Genomic DNA, 14,589 nt, shown 5'->3' on the forward strand with positions numbered 1-14,589 from the left:
CTTGGAAAGAAGGAAACGCCGCCATGCCTGGAGATCAAGCGTATGTTGCGTTAGGAGCACGCAGAATCTCACCTCCCCACGTGCTCCACCTGGAGCCCAACGTTACGGAAATCCAGCGCTGGGCTCTGGGGCTGAATGACGGCATCGGCAGAACCACCTCTGTTACAAAGAGAAGCAGCAGGAGCAGCAGAAAAGCACGTAATCGCAGCAAAACAGATGACTAGATGGGATTATTTTGTGCTTGGCTTGTGTCACGCTTCCTTGCTTTTTTTCCCCTTATTTCTGCACCTTATCTCGATGCCAAATTGTACTGGACACTCATGAAACAGATCAAATATGAGAGGTCAGAATTTTAAGGCACCCGGCCCAGCTACAATGCTGCGTGTTCATGATGGGAGTATTAGGTTGTATAGCCAGTGAAAACTCATTTTATTTTCTGCAGCACAAGCTCTTCTTCCACAAAAACCGAAATCCATTTTTGAGGCCAAGCGTGAATTTCTTTTTTTAAGGCACCGAGTGGAAAAGTGGGATAGCAACAAAAAAAATCAGCTTTCGTTTGAACATTGCTGTGCTGAAAGTAGATTACAAAGGCACTGCCCTCAAGAAAAAGAACGTACTGACCTTGGTGAGATTGGAAGGGGACGGGCGAAGACATTTTTAGGCTGCTGTGAGCGGGTATTGCACAGAGGAGTAACGCTGACTGGACCCAGAGCACATCACTGCAATTACTCTGAACAGTCCTAGCATCAGAAGCCATACAAATGAGAGTTTCTGGTAACTACTTCCTCCGTTTGCAGTTATTCGTACTGAAGGATGATGATCTAACACAGAAACCTTGATATTGTAAACTCATTTAAGAAATTTGCCCGGGCTGACACAAAACTCAGCTTCCCGAGTTCTTCTCTCTCCCAGACCTGTTTAAGTCGTTAGACATTAAAAAGTGCCCATCAGCTGCACTGGGCAAAGTGCGACTGGATTTCTTACTCCTTAGATACACCGAATAGCCTGTAAATAAAGCCAACCCCTCAATGAACCAGTTGGCTTTTCCTTGCTAAAGGAGACTCGAGGAAACAACATTCCCTCTGTTTGATTTTAGATGGGTCATCTCAGGGCTCATGTGAGCCCTCACAGCCCTGGTACGAGGGATGGCTGCCATCTGTTTTACCCGCACTTGCCGTCCAAGCTACAGATTCAAGCTCCTACCTGACCTGCAGCAGCCCAAATGCAAGAGAAATGTGAGGATTGGGAGGTGCTCACGGGGAGAGAGCTGCTGCCTGCTTTCACAAACCCTCCGCATCCTTCTTCATCTCCCCCAGCACCTTGGAGGGGCAGGGCAGGGTAACACCAGCTCCTGTTTGCCCTGCACCTCCTCGTCTAAGAGAGGGAATTTCCGATTTCCTGCCTTTGTGGGGAAAAAAAATTAAAGGTTTAGTTATATGGGCAAGCTTCACGCTGGTCAGATTAACGGAAACAGCAGGAATGGCACGAGTCTAATCCTGTAAGGCGAGACAGAAGAACCAAACATTTCACAAGGCAAATGCCTCCCAGACCCAACGCCGTGATGCGCGGCCAGGTCAACCCAGGAAGCACCCAGGCAGCCAGAAACCAAGGTCAAAGCATAAAAGGCATCTTTTCGTTTCCTCCATTTGGGGGGCGATTTAGTTCCAGGTGTTGGAAAACGTGTGCCAAGGCAAGCAGCAGATTCACACTACCACGACTCCATCTAAGCCATGCACATAAAACTTAGGCCCACTGTGAAATCAGCTGCTGCTCTCTATTTAGGAAGAGCTTCTCTTCTAAGACAGAAGAAGCTGATATTCTAATTTCAGGACCCCAAATTCAAGTATTTTAAATTAAATATCATCGAGGCTAAAAAAAATACGGTATTATTTTGCAAGTGGGTGATACTCTCTGGAAAGCTTTACATTTTCCCCTCATTTAGTAGTCTATTTTTACTTGCATGAACTAAGCACAAAATGATTTTTCCCCACTGCTTTGGAAATTTGCTTTAATTCTAAGTCTGGGTAGTGTAATTGGGGAAGCACGTTTAGCTTACCAAAGAAAAATTGGATGGGTTCGAAGAAAAATCCCCCTAACACCCCCTCGGCTCTACGGGTCCTTCAACCCAATCTGACGTGAACGAAACCATTATTGTTCTTTCGACTCCTGCTGAGCCATTCTGTTCACAGTTTTCTAGAGACTTGGGTAGCATTTTACTGCACGTTTTCATTAGTCCACCAGCCAGGATTTTGGTCCTTAGACAGCAGAGGTTTCAATGCTTAAAATACTTTTTGTTCTACGTTGTGAGAAAGCAATATGCGTTTTAGATTGGCCTATGGGTGGAATTCACTGAGAAAACTCTTGCCCCTCTCTTCCCCTCTTTTTAGACATCAATCAGTTTAACATATTAAAAACTGCAGCAATGAAGAGTCAATCAAGCAAATGAAACTGAACACACCCACGGACAGATATTTCCTGCCATAAAAGTGCTCCCACATTGGATGGAAGAGTCACACCCTAATAAAATTTCACAGAGAAAACAATAAAAAGGGGTTAAAAGGTAATAAAAGGATTATTATCAAGCTACATAAACTAAGCCAAACCTCTAAGCGATATTTTATTGCATTAAAATGCGAGCTTTGATGACCCAGCTGGTGTTTCAACTGCTTTAGAGCCAAAATACTAACTTTTTTAAAAAAAATGCTCGTGTAATAGATGGTTGCTCTACAATCCTCTTGAAATAAAGTTATTTTCTGCATCTCTTTTGAAAGCATTTAAGTAATACCATTCCAAAAGCAATTCGCTACTTTGGCTCAAAAAAGGCAAGTAGGATTCAAGGAACTGATGCTTCCACAAATACTTTCTTTGCCACTGCACCAGCGTAATAGCGACGGAAACTGTGGACAATTTGGTATCTAATGCTCTTACTGTCTGCTGTTCCTGCGACAACTCGGCTAAACAGTGAGTAGCTCCGTGTAATTTTCTTTACCAACAGCACTGATGAGCTGTAACCCCCTGGTTTTCTTCAGCAGACATTTCAAGTAAGATTTTGTGTTTCTGACACATGCAGAGATTGCTTTAAAATGAGCACAGAACCCATCGGCTGATCAAGGCAACGAAAGCATCACAGGAGAACAAGCACTCGAAAAAGCAGTAAGGAGGCTGACGACAACTGAGCTTAAATGCCAAACTCCTTCAGAGCAGAACTTCCACCACATAGCTGAAGGCCAAAAATCAACTCATTAAGACATGTTCTTGAAGCCGGTTTAAAATAGCATCTTATATCCTGTGTAGGTACCAAACAGACCAGAAACGCTGAAGCTATTAGCTATAAAAAGCAGCACCACGCAGCTGATGCAAACCTCTGATTTCCCAACAATATTTAGTCTTCAGAAGGCCCAACGCATCATCCCAATACCTTGAGAATGGCAAGAAACCTCCCTTGTAGGAATAACAGCACTTTGAGTTAAGGATGACAATTAAGGCTTAGCATTTCCCCTCAAAATCCAGTTTCTGCACTCCTCAACATGTCGTATCGGTTTCCTCACCTGGTAGGGACACGGGATGTGATATTCTCTGCAGCGCTCTTGAATCCACGTCGTCTCCCACACACCTCGATAAGCCTGCTCATAGAAATAGCAGCCAATTACAACCAACAGTGGCACGAGGTACAGAACACTGAACACGCCAATCCGGATCATGAACTTCACCAGCTTGTCCTGGTTCTCTTTTTCTAATGGGATTTCAATGCGAACCCGATTGAGAGAGATAATGCCAGCTAGCAGGAGGGAAACTCCGACAACAACATAGAGGCAGAGGGGTGCGAGTACAAAGTATCTCAGTGCATCCACATCATAGAGGCCAACAAAACATACGCCGCTAATATTGTCACCTTCAATTTTATTCATTGCTAAGAGGATGATGGTTAGAGTTCCTGGAATGCCCCAGGCACTGGCGTGGAAGAGCAACGCTTTCTTCTCGATCGCTTCGCTGCCCCATTTTGGCACGGCCGCCAAGAACCACGTGATGGTAAGGATGACCCACCAAACGCTGCCAGCCATGGTAAAGAAATAGAGGACCATGAAAAGCATGGTACAAGCTTTGTTGTGAGAGCCCTGGGTCACTGTGGAGGCCTTGTACTGGGCAGGGCTCGATGCGTTACACGCTACTCGGTCTTCCAGCAGAAAGCCAATGAAGAAAATTAACGACACCATCATGTAACAGACAGCATAAAATATGATCGGCCTTTCCGGATAGCGAAATCTTGTGACATCGATCAGAAAAGTTAAAAAAGTAAACAAGGTAGCAGAAAGGCAGACGATGGAGATCACTCCGATGAAGTAGCGAGCAAAGGAGAGCTCCTCACGACGAAAGTACATATTTGGGCAAGGAGGGGAACAGTCCCGTACCCTCAGGAAAGAGTAACCCAGGTCGGGGTCAATTTTCAACTCTCGAGGACACCAAAAGCCATAATCCCTCTGCACTGCCATTGGGGCCTCTTCTGTGGGCTCCCCACCTAAACTGAGGTCAACGAGGCGAGGATACGGCTCATCGCAATCCGGGAATCTAGAAAGTAAGAGAAGAATTATTCACAAGAAATACACACACACTCTGCAAAGCCCAGTAACATCACTTGTGTGTCTGACTTTAGACACACGGACTGGAGAGAAAACAAAGTTAATCCAAATCGTGGGTAATGAGGGAAATACCTCTCTGTATAAACAAGCTCTAGAATTTATTCTCCCAGACTTCAGCAGATGGTGAAACTGGACAACAGGTTTAAAAATAGAGAAATAAATGGACAAGGTGCCTACTGGGGCCTTAAGCATAAAGGTGAGGTTACCAAATCCAGCTCAGAAAGTCTCTAAATGTAGGTTTGCTGCAAACTGAACTTTTGTGCCTACGGAAGAATGACTTCATCATGTTAAACCCTTTCCCTACGCTACTGCAGTAGCTGCTGTCAGACAGGACAGTGAGCTAGTTAGACCAAAAAGCCAACCTAGCACTGCAACTATCATTAATAAACTGAAATTAGGCTGAAGATACTCCTGCAGTTAGGTCAAACTGACGGCAGGCTAAGGTTTGCTGAAGCAGCAGTCGGAAGCTGTGAAGGAGAGACGGGAGCGATTCCACACAGCTGCCCGGTTCCCCCCTCTGCCAGCTGTTATCTCCTCAGCAAGCACAGCGTAAGCAGGTTCCTCTGCCACAGTTCCCGTTCTGGCACTCTAACAGTAACACAGCAAAGCTTTGGTAGCTTTATCTCGGGGTTTGAAATCTCACTGCTGCCGTGGGCCATACGGAGGAGGACCTGAAGGACCCAGGCACCCGTTTGGAGCACAAACTAAGAGCAGTCTTTGATCCAGATAATCAGCACCTAGAAGCATCCTCTGACTTACTAAAAGAAGTTTTTCACTGTTTTTCATTCTCTCCTAATTGTAAGAAAGCCTATTTCTTCCTGGTCGTGTTCCTGTACTTTATTAGCTGTTACAGTCGCTTATTAGAAAAAAAAGCAGAAAGACGTTTTCATTTACATGTATGTTCTGTTTCAAATAGATTAGAACATCATCGAATGCTTCGCTATAAAGTTATCCCACGGAATCAAAGAATATCCTGAGCTGGAAGGGACTCAGGATCATAGAATTATAGAACATCCTGAGCTGGAAGGGACCCACAGGATCACTGAGTCCAACTCTTGGCTCCACCCAGGACCACCCAAAAATCAAACCCCATGTCTGAGGGAGTTGCCCAAATGCTTCTTGAACTGAGGCAGGCTCGGTGCCGTGACCACTTCCCTGAATTTGTGTAACTTAAAGCTGAAATCGTCTTTCCGTACGTACTCAGCTAGGAGGTAGAATCTCTGAAAACAGAGATTTTATACGCTCTGCAAAACCAGCCAGCTTCCCCTTCAGAAAAAGGGGCTATTAATCTCCAGCATGTGCAACTTTGCATAACTCTCAGAGGAATTCAGAGCAGTATCATTCTGCCTTGGTACAGCAAAGAAAGCCACGTCTGAGTATATGACAAAGAGGAAAACTAGAGTGGTAAATTCGTTCATTTAACGTGCCTTAACATTTTAAAATAACATTTTACAGTAATTGCCTACAGAAGTTTTCAATTCATCTCTGAGGCAGATGATAGAAACATGAATTCAGTTTCCTCCCCAGGAAACGAGCTGCTACACAAACGGAAGGGAAAAGAAAGGCACTGGTAATGGAACACATTTCAACTGTCTGTTTTAGTATGATCTGGGATGTTTTATGATCTGAAATACTGCTCCAGGATTCTGAAAGGAACAAGACAGGTTTGCTCACCTGGTACACTCCATATCCTCAGGCCAAGGGACCCCAAACATCTCCATGAGTTTGGAGCACTCGCTGTACGCTCTTTGGCAGAGCCTGCGACACGGCAGAGTGACACGGCCGTACTCCATGCACACGGGAGCGTAGAGGGCACACAGAAACGGTCGAAAATCTCTGGAGCATTCCAAGTTCACCATCGGATGAAATGGCTGGAAAAGAAAAGGGAGAATTCAAAAGCTTCAAACAGCAGCTTTGTAGAACGTTTCAGCAGGAAGCTGTGATTTGACTAATGAGGTGTGAGGGCTTTCACGCCCGTAACCAGAACCTTCTTTTTCTGAACTTCTCCTGCTGGAAGAACCGATCATCATAACACAGCACTTACTCGTTTTAGGAAGGCAGGCAAGAAAGAAGCCTGGGGACAATGACAAAGACTCACAAGGGACATTTATGTACTCAATTTGCATCAAAATCGATGGGAATTAGACAGCTAAACACCTTTGAGGATTCAGGCTCAGACTCACGCTCTCCAATAAATGCCGTATGAACTTCTTTGCACTGCTTGTTTAAATGACGGACGTCACGAATCGCTAAGTGCTTATTTAGTGGGATAATATGAAAAAAAAACACAATTCAATCGACCAGACCACAATCTGGGGAGTATCAGAAAATGTAAGACTCCTCCCCAGTACGGAAATAAAACATACCGTGATTTTTTCACATACGATTTTTGGATCCCTACACGGTACCTGTAAATCCCATCTCTATTTCTTAAATATTTTCAGCAGGGCAGCAGTGAAGTTACAGCAGGCATGCCTGTTCCTACCGAACCAACAGGAAGCTCTGAAATGAAAGCTTGAAGGAAACGAGTGAGAACAAAGAAGTGGTGTCTTGTGCTACTCGTTGCCTCGTAACAGGTTTGAGTCACGGGGGTAACGGTGATAGAAGCACTTGGGAGCACTGAGGGAAAATCGACCACAAACAGCCAACGTGAAGCTGTTCTTAAATGTTTTTCAAGGTAAGAAATAAGGAAAGAAATAGAAGAGAGACTTGTAACTTCATGAAAAGCAGTGCACGATGATAATCCATGTTATCTTCTAATCATCCAGCATGGATTCATTTTGTTCTTACGGCTTTACAGCTCTTCAGGAGTCAATATCTAATTAGAGTTCAGCGACTCTGCTACCTCCAAAGTGCAGAACCAGCAGCGGTCCCTCTAGCAAGCCCCTTCTTTTCCTGGGTTTGTATTTCAAGTAAAGCTTCAAGGGAAAAGGGGACAGTTGCTTGGTCAGTGTAAAACTGCAGGGTAAGCCGACACAAATTCTGTTCCAGACACATTTTTCTAAGAAGCCCGTTATTTTGAAATCAGCCTCCTCTCCACAGCCTGGCAAGATGAGCAAGAAATCTCATCTTCAGTCTGCTGCAGAAGCAGAAATGGACCCGCTATATATAGAAAATCCTAAATCTTGCTGAAGCTGAAGAGTAGGCTGTTTTGAGAGCTAGAAAGATTACATTTTTAGCAGCAGTTTCCTGGAAAGTATTTAAAACCAATTTGACATTTTCTTTCCCCAAACTGCAGTGCAGGACAGACCACCACTAAGAAAGAGGTCATCTTCTGTGACTATATGTGAGAATTACCAAAAATAGCAAGGCAAAGCTTCACATTTCAGTCCTTTCTTATCTCCTTAAGACTGCCCTTGCACGAGGTTCATTTTGGGAACACAAACCACAGCCACGCTGGGATTTTGTTGAAGTTTTTAAATATAATTAGCGTTTACCAAGCTGATTGAATTCTCTCCGGGGCTGCACATTTCTGGAAATGCCGTCACATAACCACGGCGCCGTAACTATTTGGCAATAGCTTACCTGAGAGGCAGCATAAACTTCTGCAGCTATCGACGAGGAAAAAGGAACCAACAGTTGGTTGGAAAAACGAACCACCAGCGCTTCCTTGCGCCCTGCTGATCCTGCTCCGGGCTGGTGGCTGCTGTTAACGGCCAGTCAACCCTGAATTTGTGCAGGATTTGCTGCTCCACCTGGATGCATACATGGGACCTGATGGGATTCATCCCAGAGAGCTGGCTGGTGTCGTCGCGGGACCTCTCTTACTATTTTTCAATGGTCTTGGGAATCCGGAGAGGTCCCAGTTGACTGGAAGCTGGCAAATGTGGTCCCAGTTTTCAAGAAGGGCAAGGAAGAAGATCCTGGCAATTACAGGCCTGTGAGGCTCACTTCAGTACCCAATAAATTCATGGAGATTATTCTGGGAGTTACTGAAGAACACCTAAAGGACAACGCAGTCATTGCTCAGAGCCAACACAGGTTCACTAGGGGAAGGTCATGCCTAACAAACTTGATTTCCTTCTACAAGATCACCCAGCTGGCTGACCAAAGGAAGCCCGTCGATGTACTCTTTGTGGATCTCAGTAAAGCTTTCGATGCTGTCTCTGGACACTACCGGACAGTGCCAGGACCCGAGGGAACGGCATGGAGCTGGGACAGGGGAGGGTCAGGCTGGGTGTGAGGGCAAGGTTCTGCCCCCAGAGGTGGTCGGGCACTGGGACAGGCTCCCCAGACGTGGGGTCTGCAGAAACTCACTCCCGTCTGGCACGACAGCTGGGGCTGGGATGAAGACGCGGGAACATCTGAGGTAACACTGGTGTAATTGAATCTTCACCGGCAAAGTCCCTTGTGCCCCACAGGGCACGTTAGCTGCACTTAAGGTTCTTTACCCCCTGCAAAGATCAAGTCTGGTTTTGAGCACGGTCTTGGCATACTCCTCAACAGACAGTACAGACATCCTCACCCCAAACAACACGGCAGAAATCTACTTAAATAGGAATCATTTAATAGGACTGCTCCACTAGTGCTGGCTGTTCTGCTGCTCAGCAGCTCCAGGCCTCTCTCGCACCGTTCTGGCTCTTGAAATAGCAACTGCAGGCAGACAAAAACTCTTATGAATTGTATCAAGTCCATTTATTTTAAAATCATGGAGAGGCTACACCAGACAACAGAAGAAAGGAAAACTCTACAACCTCTCCTTGTAGGACTAAGGAAGAGAAGCTTTTTTCAGCCAGTAACAGCAGCACTGTGCTCGTAAGCAGCCTAACTCTAAAATAACTTACTCCTTCTTTGCAGCTCCCAAAATGAAAAGTCACTTCCATCTACAGATTGTTTCTCACTATTAAAAATGAAGTCAGGAAGATTAAGAGAGCTTTTTTTTTTTACCATCTTGCCCAGGGAAGCAGCGCAAACGATGACATTTAGCCCATTGAGCCCCACTCCACGTCGGCTCCTAACAAAAGGCTCTCTGTTCGAGTGGGTTGTCCTTTTGAAGGCTGCCTGCTGAACAACTCAACGTGCAGAGGAAAAGGGAGAAAAAAAAAGGACAAGAGGAGATGCAACAGTCAAACAAGTTTCATGCCAAATGTTTCATGTCCCCGACTCATGCCAAATCCTGGGAGATCCAGGAAAGTGAAGAGAGAAATGTTTAAGAAGGGATAAACACCTGTGTTGCTCCTGAAGGTACTTAAAATAAGCCAGACCACCTAACGGAGTGATGTCTCTGAAGCTGTACACCCCCTGGTCCTCCTACCTCTGAGAAAAGTCTTTATGGCCACGCAGATTCCCTCAAGGCCACTGACAGCTACTGCATTATGAGCCTGACTTCTTTCAGGCTGAGTAAGAGCCCTCGCATCCCTCCCCTGCTCTGCCACGCAGGTGTTGTGTATCAGCTAACGTGCCACAATCACGTATCGCTGCTCTTCTCTGAGCATTCCACCTTGCAACGCAACCGTATCGGTCTCTTCTTTTCCCCAGAATCTTCTTACTCGTTAACGTCGGTCCTTCCAGAAATCTCCCCACTCCCAGCAGCGTGGCCCCAGGTCCTTCCGTCCCTACAATTCCTACGTGCTGAAAAGACAAAGCCTGGGCAATGGTTTAATGGCTGTCTCCTGCCAGCGAGCAGGAATTGCCTGCTTGCCTTTGTTCTTTTGGTTTTCCGGAGGGGATGAAGGAGAAAGGAAAGCCGTAGAGGTCCGTGCAGGTTCTTCCTCCTGTATACACAGCAAATTCTCTCACTTATAAAGCAGGAACCGTCACTCTAGCTCTAACGACAGCGTGGAACTGCGTATAAACCATTCTACCCTTTATTTTGCTCAGCAGTAGGCATTTAGCTGGCTTGGGATTTGGGAAGCGACATAACTGCAAAATTTAAACGAGATTTTGGTGATCCTTCTCTACTCTGGTCGGTTACATATTCCTTGCTCTTTGCACAAAACTAAACAGGAAGCATCCTCACAAACTCACAGAAGGAAGGAGGGAAGCTTCCTTCCCTCGGGCTCACGGGAAAAGAGCGATGCTCTGACTATCAATTGCTGTTGCAATTCTCCAGTGGCAGCAACTGCCTCAGGGCAAATCCTGTCTGAGGCCAGCCACAGGATAGGATCCGCTCTGCTCCTTCTGTCCGGATCCACTGTGCTCCTTCTGTGTTGCCTTGTGTTCGAATTTAGCTTGCTATTCATTAGAAAAAAAACATGGAATTGCATCTCAAAGGGCACGGGCAGCAGGGCTTCCCAGGCTGCCTCCCCAGCTGGATTTAACTCTTGGGCCAACCGCTAGCTAGCCCAAACGTGGTCCTGCCTCCCGTTGGATAGCTTCTCACCCGACTGAACGGCTCTGAGAGCAGAGCAGCTCGCGTGAATGCTCTCCAGAGACTGTTTCAGGCAGAATTGGTTTACCTGAGGCAGTGGCAATTTGTTCTCTGATGGCTCCGACCTCTGCCCGCTGCTCTGAATCTCGCTAGGTGTCCTGGAGCCCGTAACCCCACAGGTCCCCACGCCGAAGGGACGCCAGCAGTGACTTGTTCCAAGTGAGTGCCCGGGGCCGAGCAGCTGCTGGAGCACTTCAACCACCGCCGAGGCTGGACTTCAGAGTCCTGACCTAACCTAAGTGGTGTTTCCTAACAAATGAGGGGCTGAAAAGAGCACGAAAACAAGCAGCCAGGTGTGGAAGAGTCCCTTCATTCCTTTTAGAAACAATCCACGTTTGCTCACCTTGAAGGAATTACGGAAGAGCAGCTTTATTCCACAGATCGTATTTCCAAAGGGCAGAAGTCTACTTTCAGCGCACAGCGCCAAGACAAAGTTTGGGTAGAACACTTCGTGTCGTGTACATTCAAAGCTTGCCTCACCACCAACTTCGGTGTACTTTTTATTTTAAGCTTTACAGAGCGATGCAGGTTATTCACTTTAAAACCGAAGTCTAATTATTTCACCTGGCTTAGTCGTGAGAGGGCAGCAATGATGCAAAGCACCCTACGCTTCCTGGGCTATAAACAGGCAGCTGAGGTTAGATTCTGAACTACAGGGAAAAAAAAGATATAGATGAAAGTAGTTAAAGGACAAAAAATGACATCAGTCTCTGTCTATATGACTAAAAGGCAAAGCCATCTGTTCTCGTTCTTTAAAGAGGTCTCCTGCTTCATTTTAAATTCTGAAGTTCCTTTGGAAGACACTGGAAAGACAGCATCCATCTGTCAAACTGTGCTTTTCCTACATGTGATCTTTCTGTTTAGGAGCTGACGAACGCAGACGGGTGGTCCTGGAAACAATTTCCATTTGTAAGAAGTGTTAGTTTTTATAAGACAGCCGAGGCTGCGCGGACTTCCTCCTTCCTCTCCGTATGCCTGCTGTGATGGGCTTGGGAGAATTCCAAAGCGTTACAGAGAAATAAATCCACAGCCCTTTGGCCGGCGTTTTAGGCAGCATTAAGGCAAGACACCGTTAAGCACACTCGCCTAGACAAGCAAGAGACTATTCGGCAGGAGCTCTAAGTCCTGACAGCACCATCATTTCTATTTAAATAACACATTTCTGTATCCTGGGGTTGCAAAGACAACCTTCCAAGCACAAGCTGAGCGCGATCGATGCTTTGATGCTTGCCGAAAAACGCTCTGAGTGCTGTTGTCACTGTGGGAAGGAGAAAGATATTAGGAGAAGTGCAGCGGTAGCGATAACAACTTTCTCTTTCTCTCATCTCCGCCACTGCGGCCTGATCTGCATGTCAGGGACTCACCGACTCCTGCTGCTGCAGGGCGGTCTGTCTCCTTGAAGAGTAGCAGGAGTGAAGAGAATCAAAACGCACCGCTGGCGCGGCGCTCAAAAATGTATCTCGCTGAGTGAAGGAGGGAAAACGTTCGGTATCGAGATCTGTTAGAAGACGTGACGCTAACTCGAGAGCGCACGATGGATTCGGTAGCAAGATCGAGTCCTTCAGAGCTTACAAAAAGGGAATTTCTAAAAATAGGGAACGTGAGAAGAGATGCAGTGAAGGCATAGCCAAGCTTCAAGACCCCAGCGTAGCTTCACCTTTTTGTTTTTACTGCCAGAATGCCAGCGTCTGCCACGTAACAACCACCACAGACCCCGCAGAATAAAATTAGGCAAGCTGGACTTTTAAAATACAGCATAACCAGCACTGAGTACTCCTTCGATTCAAGAGAAGTTACAGACTAATGAGGGGAATCCATGGTGTGCCGACTCCCCTAGAAGAGACGGTGCACCGTGGAGTTGTCATCATCGCTCTCCCACACGGCTGTGAAGCGAGGACAAATTCGAGTCGTCACCTCGGGCGCCTCAGGGTGCAGTTTCACAGCAAGCCCAAGTGAATCGACCCCTGCCCTTTCCCCTGCCAGCAGCCTCCTTCGCGCTGCCCTGGGTTTAAGATTGGTATAAACTGCCCATGAGACTCACCTCAAAGCCCTGCGGGCTGCCTTTGGCCCAGCAGTAGTGTGAGAAGTCGGGGTAAGGTCCTGAATGAGGAGACCCGTGAGTGTTGGCATCTAAATGTTCTTCCTGTAGGCTTGGGACAACTTACAATATTCCGGGTTGATCAATTCACTCTTTCTAAGGTTATTTTTTTGCTGCTTTCGCACCTTAACCTTGCAGTGGGTGAGTTTGGGAAACTCGGGTGGCAGCGCAGGAGGTATGAAATGGAGATGTTATGGGGGAAGAGCAGGGCACAGCGAAGCTGACCTGTTAACATCACACCCTGAGCTGTGGTGCTCGAGACACCCAGCGTGTTCGTAGCCACCTATAACAGAGTTCAAGTGCCCCGGAGGCAGCTGGACACAGAAGATATTACAAGGACGTGTTTAAGGCAAACCTCTGAGTTTTAGATCATTAGCTCCACGAGACACAAGACAAAGACTTCTCGCTATGGCTCAGAGCGCGTGCTGACACCGTTAAAACCCAGGAGCACAGCCTTCTGCGGGCACGAGGCTACAGGGAAAAACGCTCCAGGTGAATTCAGGCTCTGCCCAGTATTCGTCGTCCAAATTGAAAGTCAAAAAACATTCAGGTAATGCAATAAAGCCTCTTTAAAAATGGAAACGTGAGGGGTTTTTTTGGTATATAACTTGGAAAGAAACAAGAGCGTGACACCAATCCAGCGATGTATAAATAAGAGGATGCAAACCGAAATAAGAACATAATCTGCTGGATTAATACCGTAAGAACTGTCCCGCACAGCAAACAAAACCTATCTGTGCGCACGCTAATATTTTAACAGCTGTGTCTCAACCTAACATTACAAGCCATCTGTTACATCTACATCCCAGCAAAAATAGATGCACGCGGAGACACATCAACAGTTGGAGAGCAGAGATGTACGTCTCTGCGCCTCAAAATTAAGGATATTGCAGAGAGTGATATTTAAAATGTACTGTCTGCTAGCTCGGCAGTGCTTTTCTTCTCCTCTCGCTTAATTTGTGGAAAAGGCCAGGCTGTCGGTGTAGGGCAGGGGCTGCTCTGCCCTGCAGTTAGTTCTAAAGCTCAGCAGGCTGCTTCGCGCGCACCAACGGCGCGGGGCGGTTCTCACGGCGGCGGGGTCACGCTCCGCAGCCCTGCCTGCATTTATCACAACGGGATCCAGCCCAAAGCAGGCTGGGCTGCCTCCATGTTGGCTCAGCGGCTCCTTCTGCCTCATCTCATGATCCCTCTCTCGCGCCCCAACTAGGTGTTGACAGTACTGTGACGGGGAGGATTCTCCAAGGATCGTACCTGTGGTGGTGGCTGCTTCAGCCAGCTTCTTAACAAGAGAGAAGCAAAGCAAGTGCCGGGTCCTGCACCTGGGACGGGGAAACCCTGGCTGCACGTACAGACTGGGCGATGAGACGCTGGAGAGCAGCCTAGAAGAGAGGGATCTGGGGGTCGTGGTAGACAGCAAGTTGAATTTGAGCCAGCAGTGTGCCCTGGCAGCCAGGAGGGCCAACCGTGTCCTGGGGTGCATCAAG

The 14,589-nt window shown here is 46.9% G+C and overlaps 1 protein-coding gene across 3 annotated transcripts in view; it reads right to left on the bottom strand.

Moving 5' to 3' along the window:
- Positions 1-14,589, bottom strand: part of FZD3 (frizzled class receptor 3) — a 51,739-nt gene that overhangs the window by 18,641 nt on the left and 18,509 nt on the right. For all 3 annotated transcript variants that reach the window (XR_004749550.1, XM_035322189.1, XM_035322188.1), the window contains 2 exons: positions 6,312-6,508; positions 3,549-4,566 (listed from right to left, as the gene is read on the bottom strand). Coding sequence is in view for 2 of the 3 variants with exons in the window: in XM_035322189.1 (XP_035178080.1) it covers positions 3,549-4,566; positions 6,312-6,508 (1,215 nt within the window). In the remaining variant the exon portion in view is untranslated. The remainder of the gene's footprint in view (positions 1-3,548; positions 4,567-6,311; positions 6,509-14,589) is intronic.

This window comes from Oxyura jamaicensis, chromosome 3 (genome assembly GCF_011077185.1).
Source record: "Oxyura jamaicensis isolate SHBP4307 breed ruddy duck chromosome 3, BPBGC_Ojam_1.0, whole genome shotgun sequence".
In the NCBI taxonomy this organism is placed as follows: Eukaryota; Metazoa; Chordata; class Aves; order Anseriformes; family Anatidae; genus Oxyura; species Oxyura jamaicensis.